Raw genomic sequence first — 22343 nt, 5'->3', positions numbered from 1 at the left:
GGACCGACACTCGCGGTCCGCGGTTTCGGCCGAAACCGCGGTTAAGACAACCGCGAGTGTCTCTGTTTCGGCTGAAACCGAGCAAGCGGTTCTTCCTTCAGCCGAAAGCTTACCTTCTACCGAGGCCTCTTCCAACCTGGTGGAATCTGCTTCTGAAATCCAACCTGCAGTTGTGGTTTCTCAGGAATTATCTGACACTATTCCCTTGGATATTTCATCCCCTGCACATGGAGCTGCTAGGCCTCCTGCAGCCATGTCCATTAAGGCCTTTGCCAGGGCTAAAGCAGCTAAAGCTACTAAATCTGTGCCTGTTAAGACCCCCTCTCACAGGCCTAGCTCCAGTTCCCAAATGCTTAGTTTAGCAGAGGATCTCATTTCTTTAATCCGGGGATCCCAACCTCTCCCAGACAGGGCCTCTCACCCACCTCCAGAGAAGAGGCCTAGAGCAGAGCCCCCTGAGCCAGTTTCCACAGATGATTCCTCTGATGATTCAGATAATACAGACCCTCCAGAGGCTCCTTTTTCCCCTTATGAAGACCCTGATGCTGAAGAGTCCATCCCTTCTGCCTCTCCACCTGAGGAATTTTCCTTTGGGGAAACCTTGCATGCTATGAGGGAACAATTTCAGTGGCAGGGCCAAGATTTTTCAGACTCCAGAAAAAGGCTTAGAACCTTTTTGCATTTACCACAACATAGGCCTTTAGCTATACCTCCAGTTCTGTCTGTTGTAGATGATGCATTTAATGATGCTTGTACTGCTCCTGATTCATTACCTCCGGCCCCTGCTAAGCCCGATAGGTTCTACAGGGTCCCGGACACACACTACCATTTATACAAGGCTCCTTTTGCAGATCCCGAGACTATCTCCCAGGGACCTAAGGCTGTAGCATCTACCTCTGCCAAAAATCCCCTCCCCTCTGAAAGGGAATCCAGGTCCTTAGAGAGATGGGGTAAAAAAGTTTACACTTCTGCTACTTTCAGCTAGGGCCTTGAACTGTCAATTTCATATGATCCAGTATCAAGAATTTATGCTAGACCAGTTAACCAAAAAACTGTCTTCTGATGAACCTTTAGACAAGAAATATGTTCAGGAAATGGTACATAACATTCAGCAAGTTAGTAACCATTCTTTAAAATGCGGCTATGATGCACTGGAGGCTTCCTTTAGATCAGCCATGACTGGCACAGTTATCAGAAGGCATGCATGGTTAAAAGAGCAGGCCTTACCGGACCATGTCAAATCAAAACTATTAGATGCTCCCTTGGACAAGGTCAATTTGTTTGGCTCTCCTGCACAGCAGGTGCTGAAGAAGATGGAAGAGAAGGCAAAATCTGTCCAAACGGGGAAAGATTTCTTACAGGTCCAACCTCCAAGGTTTAGCAGGAATTGGCCCTCCAAGAATTGGTCCTTTCCAGACTCCTCCAAAGCACAGAGGCAGGAATAGGCGTTCAAGAGGCAGAAGCCAATCCAGAGGTGCCTATAGGGGACGCCAGTGGCAGGGTAACAACCAGCGAGGCACAGACACAGCCACCACCACTACTACAGGACAATCACAGTGACTTGGCTCTGGCACCGCCTACCAGGGAACAACTAGAAGCACCCTTAGGCGGGAAGCTAGCTTTATTTACAAAGAACTGGCATTACATCACAAGAGACAAGTGGATTTTGCAGACAATAGACCAAGGTTACAGGTTTCATTTCCATACTCTACCAGGAAAGAGAGGAATGCCAAACCTACCTCCAAATCAAAAGGCAGAAGCTCTACAACAAGTAAATCAATTATTAAAGATGAGAGCTGTGGAAAAGGTACCACATATGGAACAAGGAAAGGGCTTTTACTCCAGACTCTTCCTAGTACCAAGGAAAGAAGGCAAATGGAGACCTATTCTCGATCTGTCTGCTTTAAACACATTCCTCATTGTTCCAAAATTCAAAATGCTGACCCTACAGCAGCTTCTTCCCATGCTGGGCAAGGAGTCTTGGCTGGTAACTCTAGATCTCAAGGAGGCATACCTGCACGTCCCCATACGACCAAATTGCAGAAGATACCTCAGATTTCTTGCAGGATCAGAGCATTATCAATTCTCAGCATTGCCCTTTGGCTTATCTACTGCGCCCAGAGTGTTCACGAAATGCCTGGCATCAGTAATCGCTCATTGCAGGCTTCAGGGGATCCAAATCTACCCTTACCTGGACGACTGCCTAATACAAGCGGACAACAAAACAAGCTAGCAGAAGACTTGAAAAGAGTCATTTACCTTCTACAAGCCCTGGGATACACAGTCAATATAAAAGTCAAGGCTGATACCATCCCAAAAGATAACCTTTTTGGGTGCAGAGCTGGACACATCCAAACAAATGGCATTCCTAACAGTAGAAAAACAGGAGCAACTCCATCTCTACTTCTTGGCATTAACAAAACAAAACCATCTAACAGCAAGAAAAGTCCTACAAGCATTGGGCTTCATGGCATCCTGCATAATATTGGTCCCACATGCCAGACTGCATATGAGAAAACTACAGTGGTACCTAAGGAATTTATGGTCTCAGCACAAGCACAGCCTAGAAACTCAAATTCCAATAATTCCATGCCTGAAGCAAGAATTCCAATGGTGGGCTCAGGCCTGTCAATCAAACGAAGGATTGCCCTTCCACAGCACTCAACCAGGCCAAACCATCACAACGGACGCCTCAGACCTCGGTTGGGGGGCCCACATGATGAACAAATGCATACAGGGTTTATGGACTCAAGAGCAGCTGCACCTACGCATAAACCTAAAGGAAATGCTGGCAGTAAAACTGGCAATTCAGGTTTTCAAACCATTTCTTCGACAAGGCCATTTGATGATAAGGACAGACAACACCACAGTTATGTGGTACATCAACAAGCAGGGAGGCACACATTTGTACCCTCTATGCCGGATGGCCCTGGACCTCTGGAATGTGGCCCTGAGCTACAACATTCAGTTACAAGCAATCTTTGTACCAGGAAAAGAAAACACTCTAGCAGACATATTAAGCAGGACTACCACGGATGCCCACGAATGGATGCTGCATCCGGACATCTTCAAAGCCATTACAAGAAAATGGGGTCTCCCAGAAATAGACGTATTTGCATCCCCACTCAATCACCAATTAAAGAAATTCTGCACCAGGACGTACCACCCACTGGCATGGAAGGTGGACTCCCTATCCTTCAGCTGGAAAAATCTGTCAGCATATGCATTCCCACCACTTCCTTTGATGCACAAGGTGCTATTGAAGATCAAAGAGGACCGTCCAAGGATCGTCCAAGGATCATTCTGATAGCTCCAGATTGGCCAAGGCAACATTGGCACCCATTACTGAGGAGCATGTCTCTGGAACAGATATGGCCCTTACCCCTAGTTCCCTTGCTGTTAACTCAGAACAATTACAACACCCTGCATCCAAACCTGAAAACTCTGCAGCTGACTGCCTGGAACATTGCATAAGACAAATTAACCCAAATTTATCCCAAAGGGTTAAGGACATTATCTTAGAAGCTTGCAGACCTTCAACAAGTAAAACCTATTCAGCAAAATGGAAAAGATATCTCATTTGGAGTACTGCTAAAGGGGAAGATGCGTCACTGGTAAACATAGCCAACATCCTGGAATACTTGGCAGAGCTATTCCACAAAGGCCTGTCCTACTCTTCCATTAAGATTCATGCCTCAGCTATTTCAGCAGAATACGACTTGGATCCTCCAGTTTTCTCACATCCTCTGCTCAGGCAGTTTGAGGGGAATTAAAAATGTAAAACCTCCTAGGAAGCCACCATTACCTGCATGGGACTTTAACTTTGTGCTAGAAAAATTGACACTACCTCCTTTCGAACCAGCAGCAACAGCAGAATTGCAATACTTATCATGGAAAACTGCTTTCCTACTGGCAATCACTTCAGCAAGAAGGGTTTCTGAGCTACAGGCATTAATGGCAGTACAACCCTTTCTGATCTTCCATCAAGATAGTGTCCATGAGAACAAATCCTACTTTTATGCCTAAGGTGGTCTCCAGAGTATCTCTAAATCAGGCTATCCACCTGCCTACATTCTTCCCCAATCCACAGAACAGGGGAGAAAGACTGTTGCATACCTTGGATGTACACGGACAATTACGCTACTACCTGGACAGGACCAAGTGCAATAGAAAAACTGACCAGCTACTGGTAGCATATGCAGCAGGAATGGAAGGGAAAGCAATTACAAAACAGACAATATCTAAGTGGATAGGAAATTGCATTAGATTTTGTTACTCCTACCATGGAAAGAAAACTCCAGAAAACATCAGGCCTTGCTCTACAAGAGCTACAGCCACTACCACAGCTTTTCTACGAGGAGTGGCTACCAAAGACATTTTAGAGGCTGCTACTTGGAGCTCGGTGCATACATTTGCCAAGCATTATAATTTACCTTTATACTCTAGATCCCGAGCAGGTTTTGCCACTGCTGTTTTGCAAGGGATCTTAACTACACCATAATTCTATCTTTCCTCCTCCCCCAGTTTGGCTATGGTATTCTACCCATTTGTAAGGACTGCAGATGCATCCTTGAAGGACATAGTACAGTTTTGTACCTACCATAAATGTAGATGTCCGATTGGAATGCATCTGCAGTCAGGATTACCCACCCTCCTTCCCCTCTGTGGTACTCCTAGGGTATTTGCCCCTCTTATAGCTAGCTGGGGGAATCTATTATGGTGCATTTGTTTGTATATATGTACATACATGCTTATTTTTTGTTTGCTCTCTAATATTTTGAACCATTGGCATTTATCAAAATTTAGCCTTCCTAGAGGGCACCTGGCATCTGGGGCAAGAAACACTGAGGAAAATGGCGTCGGCTGATGCCTTTATACCCGAGTAACTGCAGCAATGACGTCGGGTGAAGTGCGACACCAGCCGAAGCCAGACCCAGACTTTGGAATCCGGCCGACCGAAGGGCTGCCTGACGACAGGACAACCCATTTGTAAGGACTGCAGATGCATTCCTATCGGACATCTACATTTATGGTAGGTACAAAACTGTACTTTATCACTGCCCATGTAATCATCACAGGTCTCATAACTATCTTTAATTCCTTTCATAATGCTTCCCCCTGATTTTTTTGTTAGAAAAACATTTAAACCCTGTCAGAACTGGTTTGTTTAACCATATTTCACAAACAGTAACATCAATCTTGTGGGAACGTAACAAATTTTCCAACAACTTAACTTTATTAATGTTCCTAGCATTAACAACCATCAGAGATGCATCCAATGCTGCTCTGTGTGAATGGTTACATTTTTGAAAAAAAAAAGAAGTGCACATCTAGTTAATGTTATGCATTACTTTTTCCATTTTTGGTGTAGGCATGAATCCTCTTGGACCAAAGAGATGTGTGGATTTTTTTTTGTAGTTTCTATTTGAATTTATTTCTGAAAATTTCATAAATTGCACTAAATGAATTTAAAGTAGACTTCTTCCCAAGAAGGACAGAGGATTCTGGTATGACAGGGACTTTTGTGGATGGAGATTGTTTTCTAGGCTTAAGTAACTGTCACAAGTCCATTGATAACTTTCCTGTATTCTGCACCCTCCATGTTTTGTTTGGAGAGGAAATTGGAATAGGGTGCATAATTGATCTGTGCATTATGTTACTTTGTTGACCTATTGATTATCTATTGAAGGTTGTGATGTGGGAGTCTCAAAGGGGCTAATCTAGAGAGCACCATAGTGTTTAAATGAAAATGTGTTTGATTTCCTTTTGTATAGTCAGTTTATATAGAGATTTCATAGCATTTGAACAGCATGAATGTATGTATAGTTAAAATCTTGTGAGCAGAAGTCCTGTTTCAAGGGTGATGCAAGATGAGAAGGAAATTACATGTGTTTAGATTGATTTTAGAGGTTTACAGGCTGGTAGAAGTTGAGCACGGTGTTCTTAGATTTGCATCTCTGTATTCTTTTCCTAGTGGTACATGTATCCTTCTGTCATCCCCCCAGTGCTTAGGCAAAGCATGCTGTTGCTGACTTAACTTGCCTGCTAGTCAGAAAGGCCATTAAGTTCCTGCCATCACTGGTGCGCCATTGAAAGCGCCAGCATTCCTTCTTGGGAACGACTGTTAATCTGGTTTGATGTTTCATGCATTGCAGTTTCAGTAGTTAATTTCATTGAGACACTGTATTAGTTTGATGCCCCATGGTAGTGCTCCAATTTATTATTAAGACTGCAGTGTAGGATGGCATCATGCCACATGCAGGCATTCAGTGTAGTAGAAGGGTGCTAGCCTTGCAGCAGCTCTGTCAGAGTGGAGGGTCTAACATTAGTTACGCTTGTGACCATTTCATTTCTCTCCACAGTGGAGTTAACTACCTGCAGTATTCAAAGAATTGTCCTCTGGCCACTTGCACACACTGATTGTGATATTGTCAGTAAGTGAAGTAGGGCATATGGGAAGCTGTGCAGAATACTCTGAGAAACTGGGAACAAGCTAAGCACCTATGAAACCGAGCTGCTAAAAGGGTTAATCTCACAAGAGTGATTGCAGAATAACATTCCCAAAAATGATATGCATTCTCTTCTAATGTGAATCCTCTGTTTTGCAGGACAAAGGAGCCTCCATCACAAGGGTGACATTTTAGAAACTCTCGTGCTGATAAACCCTTCAAACGAGTCTGTCTGCGCTGAGGTAGGCATTTTAAACTATTTAAAATCTAGTTAAATTGAAGGCTGAACTTTAGCCGTTTGACCTGTTTGTAGTGTTGCTAGAAATTTGGTTATTACCAGAGAAATGTTTTTACTGGCCAGTGAAATTAATCCAGTTGAAGGGAATACCAAGCTAATGGCAATGTCCTGGGACTTGCTGCAACTTATCAGGCTACTGTGACTGATGTTTTTTTCCTAGTAGCTCTTCTTACTTCTGGATTGACACTTCTATTTGTACAATTTACATTTGTGTGTAACCCTGTATAACTTTTCTGTGCGTCTCACTTCTTTCTGTGGGAGTGCTGCTTTGCAGATTTAAGTGCTGCCAGTAGTTTAGGCATGTGGCCTCTGCAAAAGACCAGAATGCTGTTTCTTTCCAATTGTTTGTTTAAATTTTTAAAAAGTTGGTGTAGCACTTTCATTTCTCAACTGGAGGCTTCAGAATAAAAAGCATTCAACTGACAAGATATTTAAATAGTCTCAGAAAACTGATATGATTAGCTGAACAATAAAATTAACAGTTCAAAGAAACAGTGCCATAAAAACAGTATGTAAACACGCTCCAATAAAAACAGTAAGTGTATTGTTTTTTTCATAAGCAAAAACGCATCAGTGTTGAAAGCTGAAAGTGGGTCAAAATAACACCAAAACCAATATAAAAAGTAAGCATATTGCTGAAACTTTAGTGCAATCTTTATGAAACTTTTTGTTGAAGCACATGGAAGGAACACATTAAGAAACATTTATAATGAAAAGTACTTCAGTGCTCTTAATTTCAGGGCAGGGACTAAAAGTAGGTGGTTGTTTTCAATCCAGGGGTTACACACTCATTTGGCTGCAACTGCCAAGTAAGTTTGCGGAACTTTAATCTGGTTTCCCATTCAGCGCTTTTTTCATGAGGTGTAACCTGTTCAAGAACCCAAAACTTAGTTTGCTTCCTTATAAGTGATGGTGTGTCTGTACAGAGCATTAGTGTCCATCTTTTTATTGCTCTCATATAAATGTTCATACACCCTTTGTTTCATTGCTTGCTCTGTCTTGCTCACGTAGAAGGACAGATAAAGCAGTGGGCTAAGTAAACAACACCTTTTGTAAAAGTTAAAGTATTTGAAACCTCTCAACATTAGATTCAAGCAAGGAATAAACACTTCACAACCATTCGTCATGAGAAGATGTTGTGGGAACCTGCCACATTTAAGTGCTCTTTTTGGCCCTAGTCACCTCCATGACGAAACAAAGTTTATTTTCAAAAATGTTTTGTTAAAACCTGTCAAAAATCAGAGGCCTAGAAAAAGCTCTGGGTGTGTTGGGCATAGCCACAAATGGGTTCCAGTATTTGGATATAATTAATGTTCTGTGTATCTTGTGTGTCCTGACTGTAGTTTAAAACTAAAAAAAAGTTCACTTCCACCCAGTTCCCTTAAAGTCGTTCCTGTGTATTGTATACTATGAGAAGATGCATCCAAGAAGGGGACCTGAGGACAGTAAATTAGTGGTAAGAATTTTTAACCCCACCCTTTTAATATTTCGTCTTTGAGAGAGGTGTAGTGAGGTTTCTGGGGTAACCTCTAGCTTAAAACAAGGTCTCAGTGTAATCCAACTCATTCACCAAATCATCCGGAGAGAAGTCACTATAGCTGTTCTAACCATTTGACCCTCCACAATGATTTTCTTTTGGTGAAAGGGGGTGACTGCTACTGTAATGTAAGTAAGAGTTAGAGAAGTGTTCCTGAATATTTTTGATGTAAACCTGATATTGGAAAGGTTTTTCACAATCCTAACGTCAAAAAGTAAAAAGTCAGTAGTACTATCAATAAAGGACATAACGTCAGTGTCCTCTACCTGACTTTTCCAAATATTGTTATCCAGGTAACGAAAGTAGGACTTACCATTATTAGAATGAGGAGTTGGAAAAACAAAATGTTGCTCCCAATATAACACAGTATTGGTGACTACAGGAGCACAAGCAGCACCCATGACAACACCATCCATTTGTTTGTAGTACTCGCCTTTGAAAAAGACAGTTATTTTTGAATAAGATTTCAGTGTTTTCCATAACCAATCTGAAATAATTCTGGGACAGAAAATCAAAATCAAACCAGATTTCTTCATACCATTATAAGCCTATATAATGTAGGATTACAGAAAACAGATCCTTTGTCAATGGTAATAAATACATTGCTAGGATCAAAATTTAGTTTACCCATGTTAATTACGAATTCCCACGAATGAACTAAAATATGTTCATATAGGCCATGAAAGGGTTTGAGTTTTCTGTCCACAAAAATGGCAAAGGGGTGTGTTTTTAAACCTGCAGCAGCAACTATTGGTCTTAAAGGGGAGTCAGCAACACATTTATGGACCTTTGGTATTCGAGAGATCCCAGGAATAAAGGGCTTAGAAACTTTAAGAAATTCATAGTGTCTTGTCAACAGCCCCTTGTAATTAATTGTCAAGGGTCAAATCAATTTTTCTGCATACCATAAAAATCTCATTGTGTGAAACCTGAGAATATCTCCAGCCACTTCAGTAACTGCAACATATTTTTAGCTGAATAGATCCACAGTTGGATTGTGACCACTCTTCCCCCTTACTCAGCTTCATGATCCTCAGATCTTTATTACTGAGATACCTTACCCACCAGTCTTTTGGCCTGGAAAAGGTTACCGTTAGTGCCTTTTTGTTTTCATAAAAGTTCTAATGTTCTCAATAAGGGTTTCAAACTTATATAACATTGGGGGTAGGAGAGTGTTAAAAGGCTTTTTTTTACGTAAAGAAGTGTTGGTGGTAGTATTTTCATGTACCACAACTTCCGCAGTGGTGCAGAGGTAGCCTTGTTGCCTCACAGCAAGAGGTTCTCCCATTCGATTCTCTGCTGGAGTGCGAGGAGTGCCTTCTCTGTGAAGTCTCCATGTCCTCCCCGCGGTTGGGTGGACGTTCGAAAGATGTGTAAATGGGCGTGCCTTCGTTGAAGGTTGGATGTCGAGCTGGCACCTTGGCGTAGGTGAAAATCTAATGCCAATCAGTGGACCGGAGTTCCGCTGTGGCAACCCCTAACCGGGAAAAGCCGAAAGACAACAACATAAAATAAGATCTAAATTCAACTTTCTAATAAGTTTTGGATCTAATAGTTCAGTCAGATCTGCTCTCCTTGTAGGGACATATTTGAACCTCTTACAAAAAATAGTAAAATAAGTGATATTCAGTTCTAAGTCACTATAATTAAATGCATAAAAGTTGTCATAAGTAAAAACACAGACTTCTCTGTGAATAGGTAAATCCAAAGTTTCTCCATGAATTGACCATAGAAAAAATTGCAGGGTTAGTATAAGTTAATATCTCTTCCTACCTTTCCCCTCCTGTTTCTGTTGGAGCCCTGTCCTTGAGGGTAATTCCGTGTCACCTGAGCATAGGTAGAGTGTGAGGTCTGATTCTGTGTTCTGGAAGACCTCCTCAAAGGAGTATAACCTAGTGCTGCCAGTTTCGGCATTTCTGTCAAAAGTAGGATTTTCAGTAACTAGAACAGCAATATTGTCATTACCCTGGCAGTTGCCACCTATCCTTAGTCCCTGCCCTTAAATTAAGAGCATTGAAGTACTATATTCTAAATGTTTCTTAATGTGTTCATTCATGTATTTTAACAAAAAGTTTCATAAAGATTGTACAAGTTTCAGCAATATGCTTTATATTAGTTGTTTGGCGTTTTTATTTTGACCCACTTTCAGCACTGTTTTTGCTTATGAAAAAATATACTTCCTGTTTTTATTGGAGTGTGCTTATATATTATATTTATGGTACTGCTTTTTTTTTAAATGACTCTGCTGTGTGATTGAACCGTTTTATTTTATAGTTCACACAATCATATCTGTTTTCTGAGTGCATTTAAATCTTGTCAGTTGAATGCTTTTTATTCTGAAGTCTCCAGTTGAGAGACTGTAGTGCTAAACCAACTTTTTAAGTTTAAATAAACTAGTTGAAAGGAACTGCAGTCTTGTCTTTTGTGTGGACCACCTGCCTGGGTGTTTTGTTTTTGGTTCTTGTGCAGCTTTTTGCCTGGGTTCCTACAGTTTTGTGCTGCCAGTAGTTTGGTAGAGGTCCAGTGGCCCTGTGATACTGCAGGCACAAAGTTTTTACATGAGTTGTACTTTTTGAAGTCATTGTCTGTGTAGTGATGCAAAGAAAGTAAAATGTACATTTCTGTACTCAAGTCTCCAACTTGTCTATGCATGACCTGGAGTAATGTACAAGACTTCAAATAATTTCCCCCAATCTATTTCACCCCCCCCCCCCCCAACAAAAGCAGTCCCTGGACTGATCCTTTGTTGCTTTCATTGGTACATTATGCTTTGTTTAGTAGAGGAAAAGGGCACCTCATTTTTACGCTCCTGTGCCTGCTTTCTTGGAGATGGCTTGGTTGCTTGAACTTGTTTGCCCCAAGAGGGGGGGGGGAGTGCTGCTGTGGTATTTGTACTACCCACACAGCTGTACTTGCCATGGTGAAAAAGGCTTGCTGAATTGGTGTCTGTTCTTAATGAAGTTGGTAGGATTTTTTGCCCACATGGCAGCCATTTCCATTTCTGCTTCATGAACAGTTTGTTTACAAGGCTTTGTGATTTAGTATATGTTTAGCTTGGAATAGTCTATGCGTTGAGAAAGGAGCATGATTTGATTTAGGACACCAACATCTGGAATTTGTGCTATAAACTGGTGGTCTTGATGTATTGTAAGCATGTTACTGAGAGTAAACTTGGAATGGAACCGGGACCATGATGAAGGATGGTAGGGCAAGACTTAAAACAGCACCTTGAGAATAGGTATCCACCGGAAGGAAATAAGAGGCTAAAAATGTGCTCACATAAATAAGGATTTACACTAGGCTTGAGCCAAGAACATTTAATTACTTTCTTCCTGAAGTTCAAATCAGCAAGTTGCTTCAGAAAATGTGTGTGGTCTTACTCTGTTCTTTCCCTGTCTAGGTTAAATCCTGCCCTTTCTGGCATAGATTGACATCCTTCCATATCACTGTTGCTGTATTCTTTACATAAGGGATTCCCTGCCAAGGGTAGCCCAATGCCTGGCCAGCATACCAACACCTTAGGAATATATAGACATCTTATGTTACATGTATGCTCCCCACTCAAGGCATAGGGCATAAAGGTGATGTACCACCTTGGGAACAGCTGCCTTTCTTTCCAGAGCTGCTTCAGGGCCTTTTGGCTCAGGACACCTTTCAGGTTGTGTCCTCTGCCCAGGAAAGGAAAGGGTTTTTATTCCAGGATGTTTCTGGTTCCCAGTAAGGAAGGCACCTGGAGACCCATTCTGGATCTTTCTCAGCTCAACACCTTTACGAAGGTCCCTTCCTTTTGGATGTCCATTCAAACCCTGATGTTCTTCGTGTTTCACTGTTGCAGTCATCACATTTGGGTTATCTGCTTGCAGGTAGCCCTCAGCTGACCTGAATACCAGAGTCTTCGATGTCTGCGTCTGATGCTCTCTTCTTCTATGACATCATGTCGTCAGGGGTGTAAAACATGCAGCCAATGACATTACATCAGTCTTTCCTGCCCGAAGCAGTTTGCAAGTGCCGGTCGGCCGTCTCCTGAAATTGTTTTTTTAGTATCAGACCTGAAGTCTTCAAAAAAGATAAGTACCCCGTTGGGGATCCTTTTTCTTGCTCCAACTGATGTCAGTAAAAGTTAACAATTGTCTTGCCTGTGGAAAGCAAATACCTCCTAGAGATTTTCATTCTTACTGCATCCCCTGTTTAGGCCCAGACCATGACGTCCCCCGCTGTCAGTTTTGTGCCTTGTTTAACCCCCAAAATATTCGTTGGTGGGCTATTTTTGCAGACAGTTACTTTCGTACTCTCTCTCAGTACTCTGAAATGGCTTCGTTAAGCCATCCGACTACCAATCTTCTGAAAAAAATTAAGGATAATGACAGACCACATAGGTCCAAAACTGCTGATGACTCTTCCGGTAAGCTAGTCACCAGTCCACTGGTACTCTGGTGCTTTCGCAGCCCCTGATGCCTGCTACTTTAGATTCGCAGGCCTCTGCTGAGACCCTTTCGGAGTCAGGTATGCCGCGAGATGCTTCAACTATGGAACCTGCAGATGTCTCTCCCTTGGATGGGTTCTGAGCTGCTGTGCAGGCACTGGCTTCCGAGGGTGTATTCAGGCCTACAGGCATTCATATTAAACTGATGACATTGTTTCCATCCAGACGTTCCAAATCCCTCAGGCCAAAATCTTGCAGTACGCCTAGAAAACCGACCAAACCGCAGGCTCAGGTCCATATGCCTCAAAAACAAATGCTTAGAATGGCTGAAGACCTTATTACCTTAATTAGGGGAAGCCAGCCTTCCCTCTCTGAGACCCAGAACTAAATTTCCTTCTGGTTCTTCTGATCAGGAATCTGATATTTCTGTTCCTTCTGATTATCAAGATTTGCCCTTCTCTACTTATGAGGATTCTGATGCAGAGGATTTCATTCCCTGTGCTTCCCCTCCAGAAGATCTTTTTCATTTGGTGAAACCTTGCATACTCTTGGGAAGCATTTCCACTGGGAAAGCCAGGATTACTCTGAGTCCAAAAAGAGACTTGGGGAATTCTTACTCCTGCCTCAACACAGACCTTTAGCTATCCCTCCTGTTCTGGACATTGTAGATGCTTTCTGGGAATCTAGCCTTACCCCAGACACTTTACCTCCAGCCCCCAGAAAACCTGACCGGTACTATGGAGTACTCAACTCTCACAAGTTCCTCTACAAGAATCCTCCTGCGGATCCAGTAGCATTAAGACTACTGCTGCCAAAAATCCTACCACTTCTGATAGATTCTAGAGCCTTGGATGGGGTAAGAAGGTATACACTTCTGCTACTTTGTCCATTAGGGCTTTAAATTGCCAGTTTCATAAGTTAAAGTATCAGCAGCATATTATGTGACTACTTAAACAGAAAATGAGGTTAATTCCTGACTGTGCTGAACACAAAGAATTGCAAGATTTAATGCATTCTGCAGAACAAGTTGGTAAACATTCTTTGCAATGTGATTTTGACGCTTTAGAAGCATCTTGCAGGGCTGCTGTCACTGGGTCTGTACTTAGAAAGGCATGCTTGGCTTAAGGAACAAAACTTGCCAGATCATGTTAAAGCTAAATTACTGTATGCTTCCTTAAACCAAGACTGCCTTTTTGGCAGTAAAGCAGAAGTCCTCAAAAGGATGGAGGAAAAAGCTAAATCTATGCAAACTGTTAAAGATTTCCTAAGAGTAAAGCCTCCCAGATTTCAGTAGGCATTGGCCTTCAAAGAACTGGTCCTTTCCAGTCCCTTCCAGGCCTTCAGTTCAAACCAAGGAACAGCAGACCACCTACTACAGTCTACAGTCCCAGGCTACGCACAGACCTAAACAGTGGGAGGCTGCAACTTCCAAAGTAGGGAGTAGTAATCCACCCTCCTACAGAAAAATGGCACAATGACTTCACCTTAACCCTTCCAAGCCCTGCTCAGCTACCTGCTTCCTTAGGAGGAAAGCTCGCCCTGCATGTAAAACACTGGGAACTCATTACCCAGGACAAATGGGTCTTGAACATAGTTTCCCAAGGCTACAGATTCCACTTCCACACACTACCAACCCCAAATGGTTGGCCAGGCCTACCCCAAAATCAATGGGCGGAGGCCCAACAGCAGGTTCTCTCTCCTCAGTATCAGGGCTATTCAACCTGTCCCAGCAGAACAAAGGGGACAAGATTTTTATTCAAGACTTTTTCTGGTACCCAGAAAAGACAACTCCTGGCATCCTATCCTGGACCTCTCTATTCTCAACACCTTTCTAGTAGTTCCAAAATGTTAACCCTTCAACATCATCTTCCTATGCTAGCCAAGGATGCCTGGCTGGCAACCCTAGACTTAAAGGAAGCTTACCTGCACATCCCAATAAGAGAATCTTGCAGGAAATACCTACGCTTCAGGGCAGGCTCCATGCACGGTCAGTTCTCTGCACTTCCCTTTGGCTTATCTACTGCACCCAGGGTATTCACAAAGTGTCTATCTCCAGCCATTGCATTTTGCAGGCAGAGAAATATTCAAATTTACCCATACTTGGACGATTGTCTGATTCAGGCAGAAAGCCAGGACTTGCTATTACAACACCTGGCATTCATAAAGAAACTTCTAACCTCACTGGGTACACTATCAACGAAAAGAAATCTCGCCTAGTACCCTGCAAACAGATTGCATTCCTGGGAGCAAACTTGAACACAACTTCCCAGATGGTATTCCTCACTCCGGAGAAACAAGTTTATTTGACAACCTACTTCAAACTATTGGCCACAAAGCCATAGCTATCTGCAAGAAAAATCCTGCAAGCCCTGGGGTTCATGGCCTCTTGCATTCTACTAATTCCATATGCAAGACTGCATATGAGGAAACTCCAATGGTATCAAAAAAGCCTATGGTGTCCACATTCTCAGGACCTGGAAACAATGATTTCTATCATTCCTTGTATGAAGACAGAGTTCCTTTGGTGGGCAGAGGCCTGCTACCACAACAAGAGACTCCCTTTCACTCTAACCCCTGCCGCCCAAACCGTAACAGACTCATCAGATTAGGCATGGGGAGCTCACATGGCAGGGCAGTGCATTCAGGGCAAATGGAACCAGAGTCAAATGCATCTGCATATCTATCAAAAAGAAATGTTAGCTGTTCAGAATGCTCCGACAGCCCACAAAGACAGTATTCTTCCAGGGCAACTATTGGTAAAGACAGACAACATCACAGATGTTCATCGTGCATACAGCTGCAGTCATAACAGATGGGTTTTCCTGCCGTCAGGCGGGTCCTCGGTCGGCCGAATTCCAAAGTCTAGGTCCGGCGTCGGTTGTCGTTGCTTCTTCCCTGACGTCAGTGCGACAGGGGTATAAAAACTAGCCGACGCCATTTTCTTCAGTCTTTCTTGCCGCGCGGTGCCCGACGCAGAAGCAGTTCGCAAGTGCCGGTTGGCCAGCTCCTGAGATTACGAATATCTACAACCGAAGTCTTTTTGAAAACTAAGTACCCCATTGGGGAAACATTTCTTGCCTCTGACCGATGTCAGACAGTTAATAATTGTATTTCATGTGGGAAGCAAATACTGCATAAGGATTTTCATTCCCTCTGCATTCCTTGCTTAGGCCCAGACCATGACGTCTCGGCCTGTCGTTTTTGTGCTACATTCAACAAACGCGCCATTAAGCATTGGGCGGAGTTCACCCAGCACTTTTTTGGCAAAAAATTTAACTATATAATGTCGTCGGATACTCCGACTCCAGTTTTGACTAAGAAAACGCAAAGATAAGGACCAACACACGAGGTCTACCAATACCACGCCAAAGCAGACTACAGGCGGTCCGGTTCTCAGCGAGGCGCCTACGCAGCCCCTGACTACCGACGACACTTCATTGGTGGTGTCTTCTGTACCCGAGGTCGCAGGCTCTTCGGCCCACACCCCGACTACAGATACTGAAGCCACTCTTGGGCGGTGAAACTCCGAGTTTAGACAAGTCTGCCTCCTCTCAAGGTGTCTTCAGGCCTTCCTCTTCTTTTTCCATCAAGGCTTTCACTAAGTCCAAGACAGCCATGCATTCTAAAAAACAAACCCCACAGGGCCCTTCTCAAGGCCCCATGCCTAAAAAGCAGATGCTCAAAATGGCTGAGGACTTAATTACTCTTATCAGGGGTTCTCAACCCCCCCCCCCCTGGAAAAGAGGCCCAGAGTGGAGGAAGAATCCCCCTCCTCGGACCAGGCTTCCATTATTTCAGAACATTCTGATGACCAGGAACATTCATACTCCCCTTTTGAAGATTCTGATGCAGAGGAGTCCATTCCTTCTGCCCCCCCGAGGATTACTCTTTTGGGGAAATCTTGCATACCTTGAGGGAACACTTCCATTGGGAAGGCCAAGAGTACTCAGACGCCAAGAAAAGGCTTAGGGATTTTCTCTTGCTCCCTCAGCAAAGGCCTCTGGCTATACCTCCTGTCTTAGATATCCTTGATGTGTATGCGGAGTCCTGCCTCAACCCAGATTCTTTGCCTCCAGCCCCAGTCAAGCCTGACTGGTATTACCGGGTTCCTGACTCACACCAATTCCTATACAAAAGCCATGCGGCTGACCCAGAAACTATCTCACAGGGCCCCAAGGGAATTAAGGCCTCCACTGCTAAAAATCCATTACCTTCAGAGAGGGATTCCAGAGCTTTAGAAAGGTGGGGGAAAAAGGTATACACCTCTGCCACCTTATCCATGAGGGCATTAAACTGCCAGTTCCATATGTTAAAGTACCAACAGTTTCTGTTATCACAGCTGAGAAACAATGTCACAACCTGAACAACCAGATTTGAAGGAGTTGCAGGATTTGATACATAGTGCAGAGCAAGTAAGTAAACATACCTTGCAATGTGGTTTTGATGCTTTAGAAGCCTCATGTAGAGCTGCTGTTACAGGATCAGTCATACGTAGACATGCTTGGCTTAAAGAGCAAACCTTACCAGATCATGTCAAAGCTAAATTACTGGATGCACCTCTGCAAAAAGATGTATTGTTTGGTGTTAAAGCTGAGGAGGTATTAAAGAAAATGGAGGAAAAGGCAAAATCAATGCAAACGGTGAAAGATTTCCTGCAGGTACAACCTCCACGTTTCAGTAGAAATTGGCCTTCAATAAATTGGTCCTTTCCAGCCTCTGACAATCCCCAAAGAGGTAGATACAGGCGCCACGGGGGTAGAGGACAATCTCAAGGATCGTTTAGAGGCAGACAATGGCAAGCACCTACCCAAAGAGGTAGTGAGGATAGTTCACAGCCATTCAGAAAGCAGAACCAATGACTTTCCCCTTTGCATGCCAAGCAAGGCTCAAATGGCAGCACCTTTAGGCGGGAAACTAGCACTATTTTCAAAAAATTGGCATTGTCACAAGACAAATGGATCCTGGACATTATAGACAGAGGCTACAGATTCCACTTTCACACCCTTCCAAAAATGAGAGGCATGCCAAACCTGCCACACAATCAAAAGGCAGAGGTACAAAAACAAATTTCAGATCTCATGGACATGAAAGCTATTCAAGAGGTACCTGCACAAGAACAGGGTCAAGGTTTTTATTCCAGACTATTCCTGGTACCAAGGAAGGGCACAGATTGGAGACCTATTTTGGACCTATCCATCCTAAACACTTTTTTTACTCGTGCCAAAATTCAAGATGCTCACATTACAGCAGCTTCTTCCCATGCTGGGCAGGGAGTCTTGGCTGGTAACATTGGACCTCAAGGAGGCATACCTGCATGTCCCTATCAGACAAAATTGCAGAAGATACCTCAGATTTCTTGCAGGGTACAACACATTATCAATTCTCTGCATTGCCCTTTGGCTTATCTACTGTGCCTAGAGTGTTCACGAAATGCCTGGCATCAGTAATTGCCTACTGCAGACTACAAGGGATACAAATATACCCATATCTGGACGATTGCCTGATCCAAGCGGACAGCAAGCACATACTTCTGAAACATCTGGCTTTTGTAATAAGGTTGTTGAATTCCCTGGGATACACAGTCAACAAAAAAAAATCAAGGCTACTACCATCTCAAACAATAATTTTCCTGGGTGCCAACTTGGAAACACCCAGATGGCCTACCTCACACCAGAGAAACCAGGGCAACTAACTCAATACTTCAGAAAAATGGCAACTTTCACCAGGCTGACTGCAAGGAAAATCCTACAGGCTCTGGGATTCATGGCATCTTGCATCCTACTAATCCCATGTGCAAAGCTGCATATAAGGAAACTTCAATGGTACCTGAAAAACCTATGGTCTCAGCACAGCCACAGCTTGGAAACAATAATACCACTTATTCCATGTCTTCAAAATGAATTTCTGTGGTGGGCTCAAGCATGCCAAAGAAACACAGGTCTCCCATTCGGCAAGCCTCGAGCAAGCCAAATGATCACAACAGACTCCTCGGATTACGCCTGGGGGGCGCACATGACAAATCGGTGCATTCAGGGCAGATGGTCCCAAAAGGAAAAGCACCTACACATCAAAAGGAAATGCTAGCAGTAATAAATGCTATTACAGCTTTCAAGGACCTGCTGCATCCAGGCCAGCTTTTGATAAGGACAGACAACACCACAGTAATGTGGTACATAAACAAACAGGGAGGAACTCATTCATACCCCCTATGCAGGCTAGCCATGTCTCTTTGGAACATGGCTCTAGAATTGCAAATCGAGCTTCAAGCACAGTTCCTGCCAGGCAAGGAAAACACGCTGGCAGACGACCTAAGCAGAAATATGACAGATCCACATGAATGGCAGTTGCAGCCTCAAGTTTTTTCAAAGATAATTCAAGCATGGGGAAGGCCAGACATAGATCTATTTGCCTCCCACAGAAATCACCAATTGGCAAAATTCTGCTCGAGGACCTTTCATCCACAGGCCTGGAAAGTAGACGCACTCTTTCAGTTGGACAACAATGACAGTCTATGCCTTTCCACCTCTTCCTCTGCTCCCCAAAGTTCTATTAAAAACCAGAGCAGACAGACCACAGATGATTCTCATCACTCCAGACTGGCCAAGGCAACACTGGTACCCACTCCTGAGGAGCCTGACGCATTCCCCACCATGGATCCTGCCTCTAATGCCTCTTCTACTGACTCAGCACAACTTCAAAACTCTTCACATTCAGCTGAAAACACTCAATCTAGCTGCATGGAAGATTCCTTAAAATCACAACAGACCCTACTCTCCAAGGAGGTACAGGATGTCATTTTGGAGGCCAGAAGACCTTCTGCTAGAAAAGCCTACTTCGCCAAATGGAAACGGTTTTGTGCTTGGAATGAGAAAAAGGGCCAGAACCCTGGAATACTGAATTTACCTCAAATGTTACAGTACCTAGCTGAGATGCTAAGCAGTGGACTTTCATTCTCTTCCATCAAAATCCATGCCTCAGCCATTTCTGCAGAATACAACACTGATCCTCCCTTATTCTCTCACCCCCTCTTAAGGCCGTTCCTCAGAGGGGCTAAGAATATTAAACCCCAAGGAAACAACCAGTGCCTGCTTGGGATCTCAATTTCATTCTAGAGAAACTGACTTTGCCTCCCTTCGAGCCAGCTGCCTCATCAGAACTACAATATTTGTCCTGGAAAACAGCCTACCTGCTGGCTATCACCTCAGCTCGCAGGGTTTCTGAACTACAAGCCCTCATGGCTGTGCAACCTTTCATCATTTTCCATCAGGACAGAATTTCCTTACGAACCAGTCCTTCCTTTATGCCAAAGGTAGTATCCAGGGTAGCCTTGAATCAGGCTATCCACTTACCTACCTTTTACCCCAATCCTCATAACAAAGGTGAGAGGCTACTACATTATTTGGACATTCACAGGCAACTACGCTATTATTTGGACAGAACAAAGCCTTTCAGAAAATCTGAGCAACTTTGTGTCCTATGCTACAGGGGCTCAAGGGAAGCCTATTTCCAAACAGACAATCTCAAAGTGGATAGCCCACTGCATACGCTTTTGTTACTCTCTTCATGGTAAAACTGTACCTGCAGGCATAAGGCCTCACTCCACTATGGCCACAGCTACCTCTGCAGCTTTCCTCAGGGGGGTTCCTACCAAAGATATTTTGGAAGCTGCCACTTGGAGTTCTGTGCATACCTTCTCCAAGCACGATCACCTGCCTTTATACTCCAAATCTAGAGCAGGTTTTGCCACTGCAGTTTTGCAGGGCATCCTAGCTCCTCCTAGTTCCACCTAGTGCCTACCACCCTTATTTTAGCTTTGGGATTCTACCCATCTGTTATGACTGCAGCTGTATGCACGATGAACATAGTACAGTTTTGTACCTACCATAAATGTAGATGTTCGAGTGCTAATACAGCTGCAGTCCAAATTTCCCTCCCTCCTCCCCCCTCCCCCTCTGGAACAGGCCTAATGGCTAACACCTCCTCATACAACCTGATTGGGGTATTCTTTTATGGTGTATTTGCTTGCAACTACTGTTTTGTGATTATACTGCATTGCATTATTGCATAAATTTATATATTGTCTTCCTTCTGGGGGCACCTGACATCTGGGGCAAGAAAAACTGAAGAAAATGGCGTCGGCTGGTTCTTTTATACCCCTGTCGCACTGACGTCCGGGAAGAAGCGACTACAACCAACGCCGGACCTAGACTTTGGAATTCGGCCGACCGAGGACTTGCCTGATGGCAGGAAAACCCATCTGTTATGACTGCAGCTGTATTAGCACTCGAACATCTACATTTATGGTAGGTACAAAATTGTACTTTGTGGTACATAAGCAGTGGGGAACACACTTGTACTCTGTCTGCAGACTACCCATGGCTCTGTGGAACACAGCCCTGAGCTACCAAGTACACCTACAAGCTCAATTCCTGCCAGGCAAACTAAATTTACTGACAGACTACTTAAGCAGAAATGTCATGGACCCACATGAATGGAAGCTAGAACCCAAAATATTCAAACTCTTGAGTAACAAATGGGGGAATCCATTGGTAGACCTGTTTGTCTCCCCTCAGAACTACGAATTGAACAAATTCTACACAAGAACACCCCACAGTCAAGCTTGGAAAGTGGATGCCCTGTCCTTTACCTGGAAAAGCCTCTCTGTTTATGCCTTTCCCCCTCTGCCTCTCCTCTCAAAGGTTCTACTAAAGATCAAACAGGACAAGCCAAGGACAATACTGATTGCACCAGACTGGCCATGCCAGCACTGGTACCCCTCCTGCGCAGTATGACACTGCTGCAACCATGGCACCTGCCTCAGACCCCTTCCCTGCTGTCCCAGCAGGCGGGCCAGATTCTGCACCCTCTGCTTCAAACCCTGAACCTTGCAGCTTGGCTAATTCTTTGAGCTCTCCTCTAGCATCCCTCAGTAAGCAGGTGCTGGATGTTATTCTGGAGGCAAGGAGTCCTAGTACCAGAAAATCCTATGCTGAAAAGTGGAAAAGATAATGTTCCTGGAGCCAGGCTCAGGGGATGGGCACAACAGTGCCCAGCTTACCTCATATTCTACAGTACTTAACAGAAATGCTCCACAAGGGCCTATCCTTCTCAATTAAAATTCATGTCTCTGCCATTTCAGCACATTATAATACTGAGCCACCCCTCTTCTCTCACCCCTTGCTAAAACAGTTTCTTAGAGGGGCCAAAAATTTAAGACCCCCCCCCCTCCCCCGGGAGAACTCTTACTCCAGCCTGGGACCTTAACTTTGTATTGGTAAAGCACACCCCCCCCCCTTTTGAGCCAGCTGCAACAGCAGAGCTGAAATTCCTTTATTGGAAAACAGCCTTCCTTCAAGCCATCGCTTCAGCAAGAAGAGTGTCTGAATTACAGGTCCTCATGGCAGTGGAACCCTTCAATATCTTCAGTGCATACAGGGTTTCCCTCAGGACTAATCCTTCCTTTATGCCCAGGGTGGTGTCTAGTGTGGCCCTAAATCAGTCCATTTGCCTACTTTTTTTTCCCCTAATCCACAAAACAAAGGGGAACGAATACTGCACTTGCTGGACGTGCACAGACAGCTTGGATTTTATTTGGACAGGACTAAGCCTCTCAGAAAAATCTGAACAGCTGCTAGT

General features: G+C 43.9%; 1 protein-coding gene across 1 annotated transcript in view; it reads left to right on the top strand.

Annotated features, from left to right (window-relative positions):
- Nucleotides 1-22343, top strand: part of MAP1S (microtubule associated protein 1S) — a 703322-nt gene that overhangs the window by 383862 nt on the left and 297117 nt on the right. Inside the window, exon 3 of the mRNA XM_044080661.1 lies at nt 6609-6691. Within this exon, the coding sequence (XP_043936596.1) occupies nt 6609-6691 (83 nt within the window). The remainder of the gene's footprint in view (nt 1-6608; nt 6692-22343) is intronic.

Source organism: Protopterus annectens, chromosome 8.part0 (genome assembly GCF_019279795.1).
Source record: "Protopterus annectens isolate FY-2018-M chromosome 8.part0, PAN1.0, whole genome shotgun sequence".
NCBI lineage: Eukaryota > Metazoa > Chordata > Ceratodontiformes > Protopteridae > Protopterus > Protopterus annectens.
The sequence above is the reverse complement of the archived record's forward strand: the minus strand, read 5'-3'. Positions and strand labels throughout refer to the sequence as shown.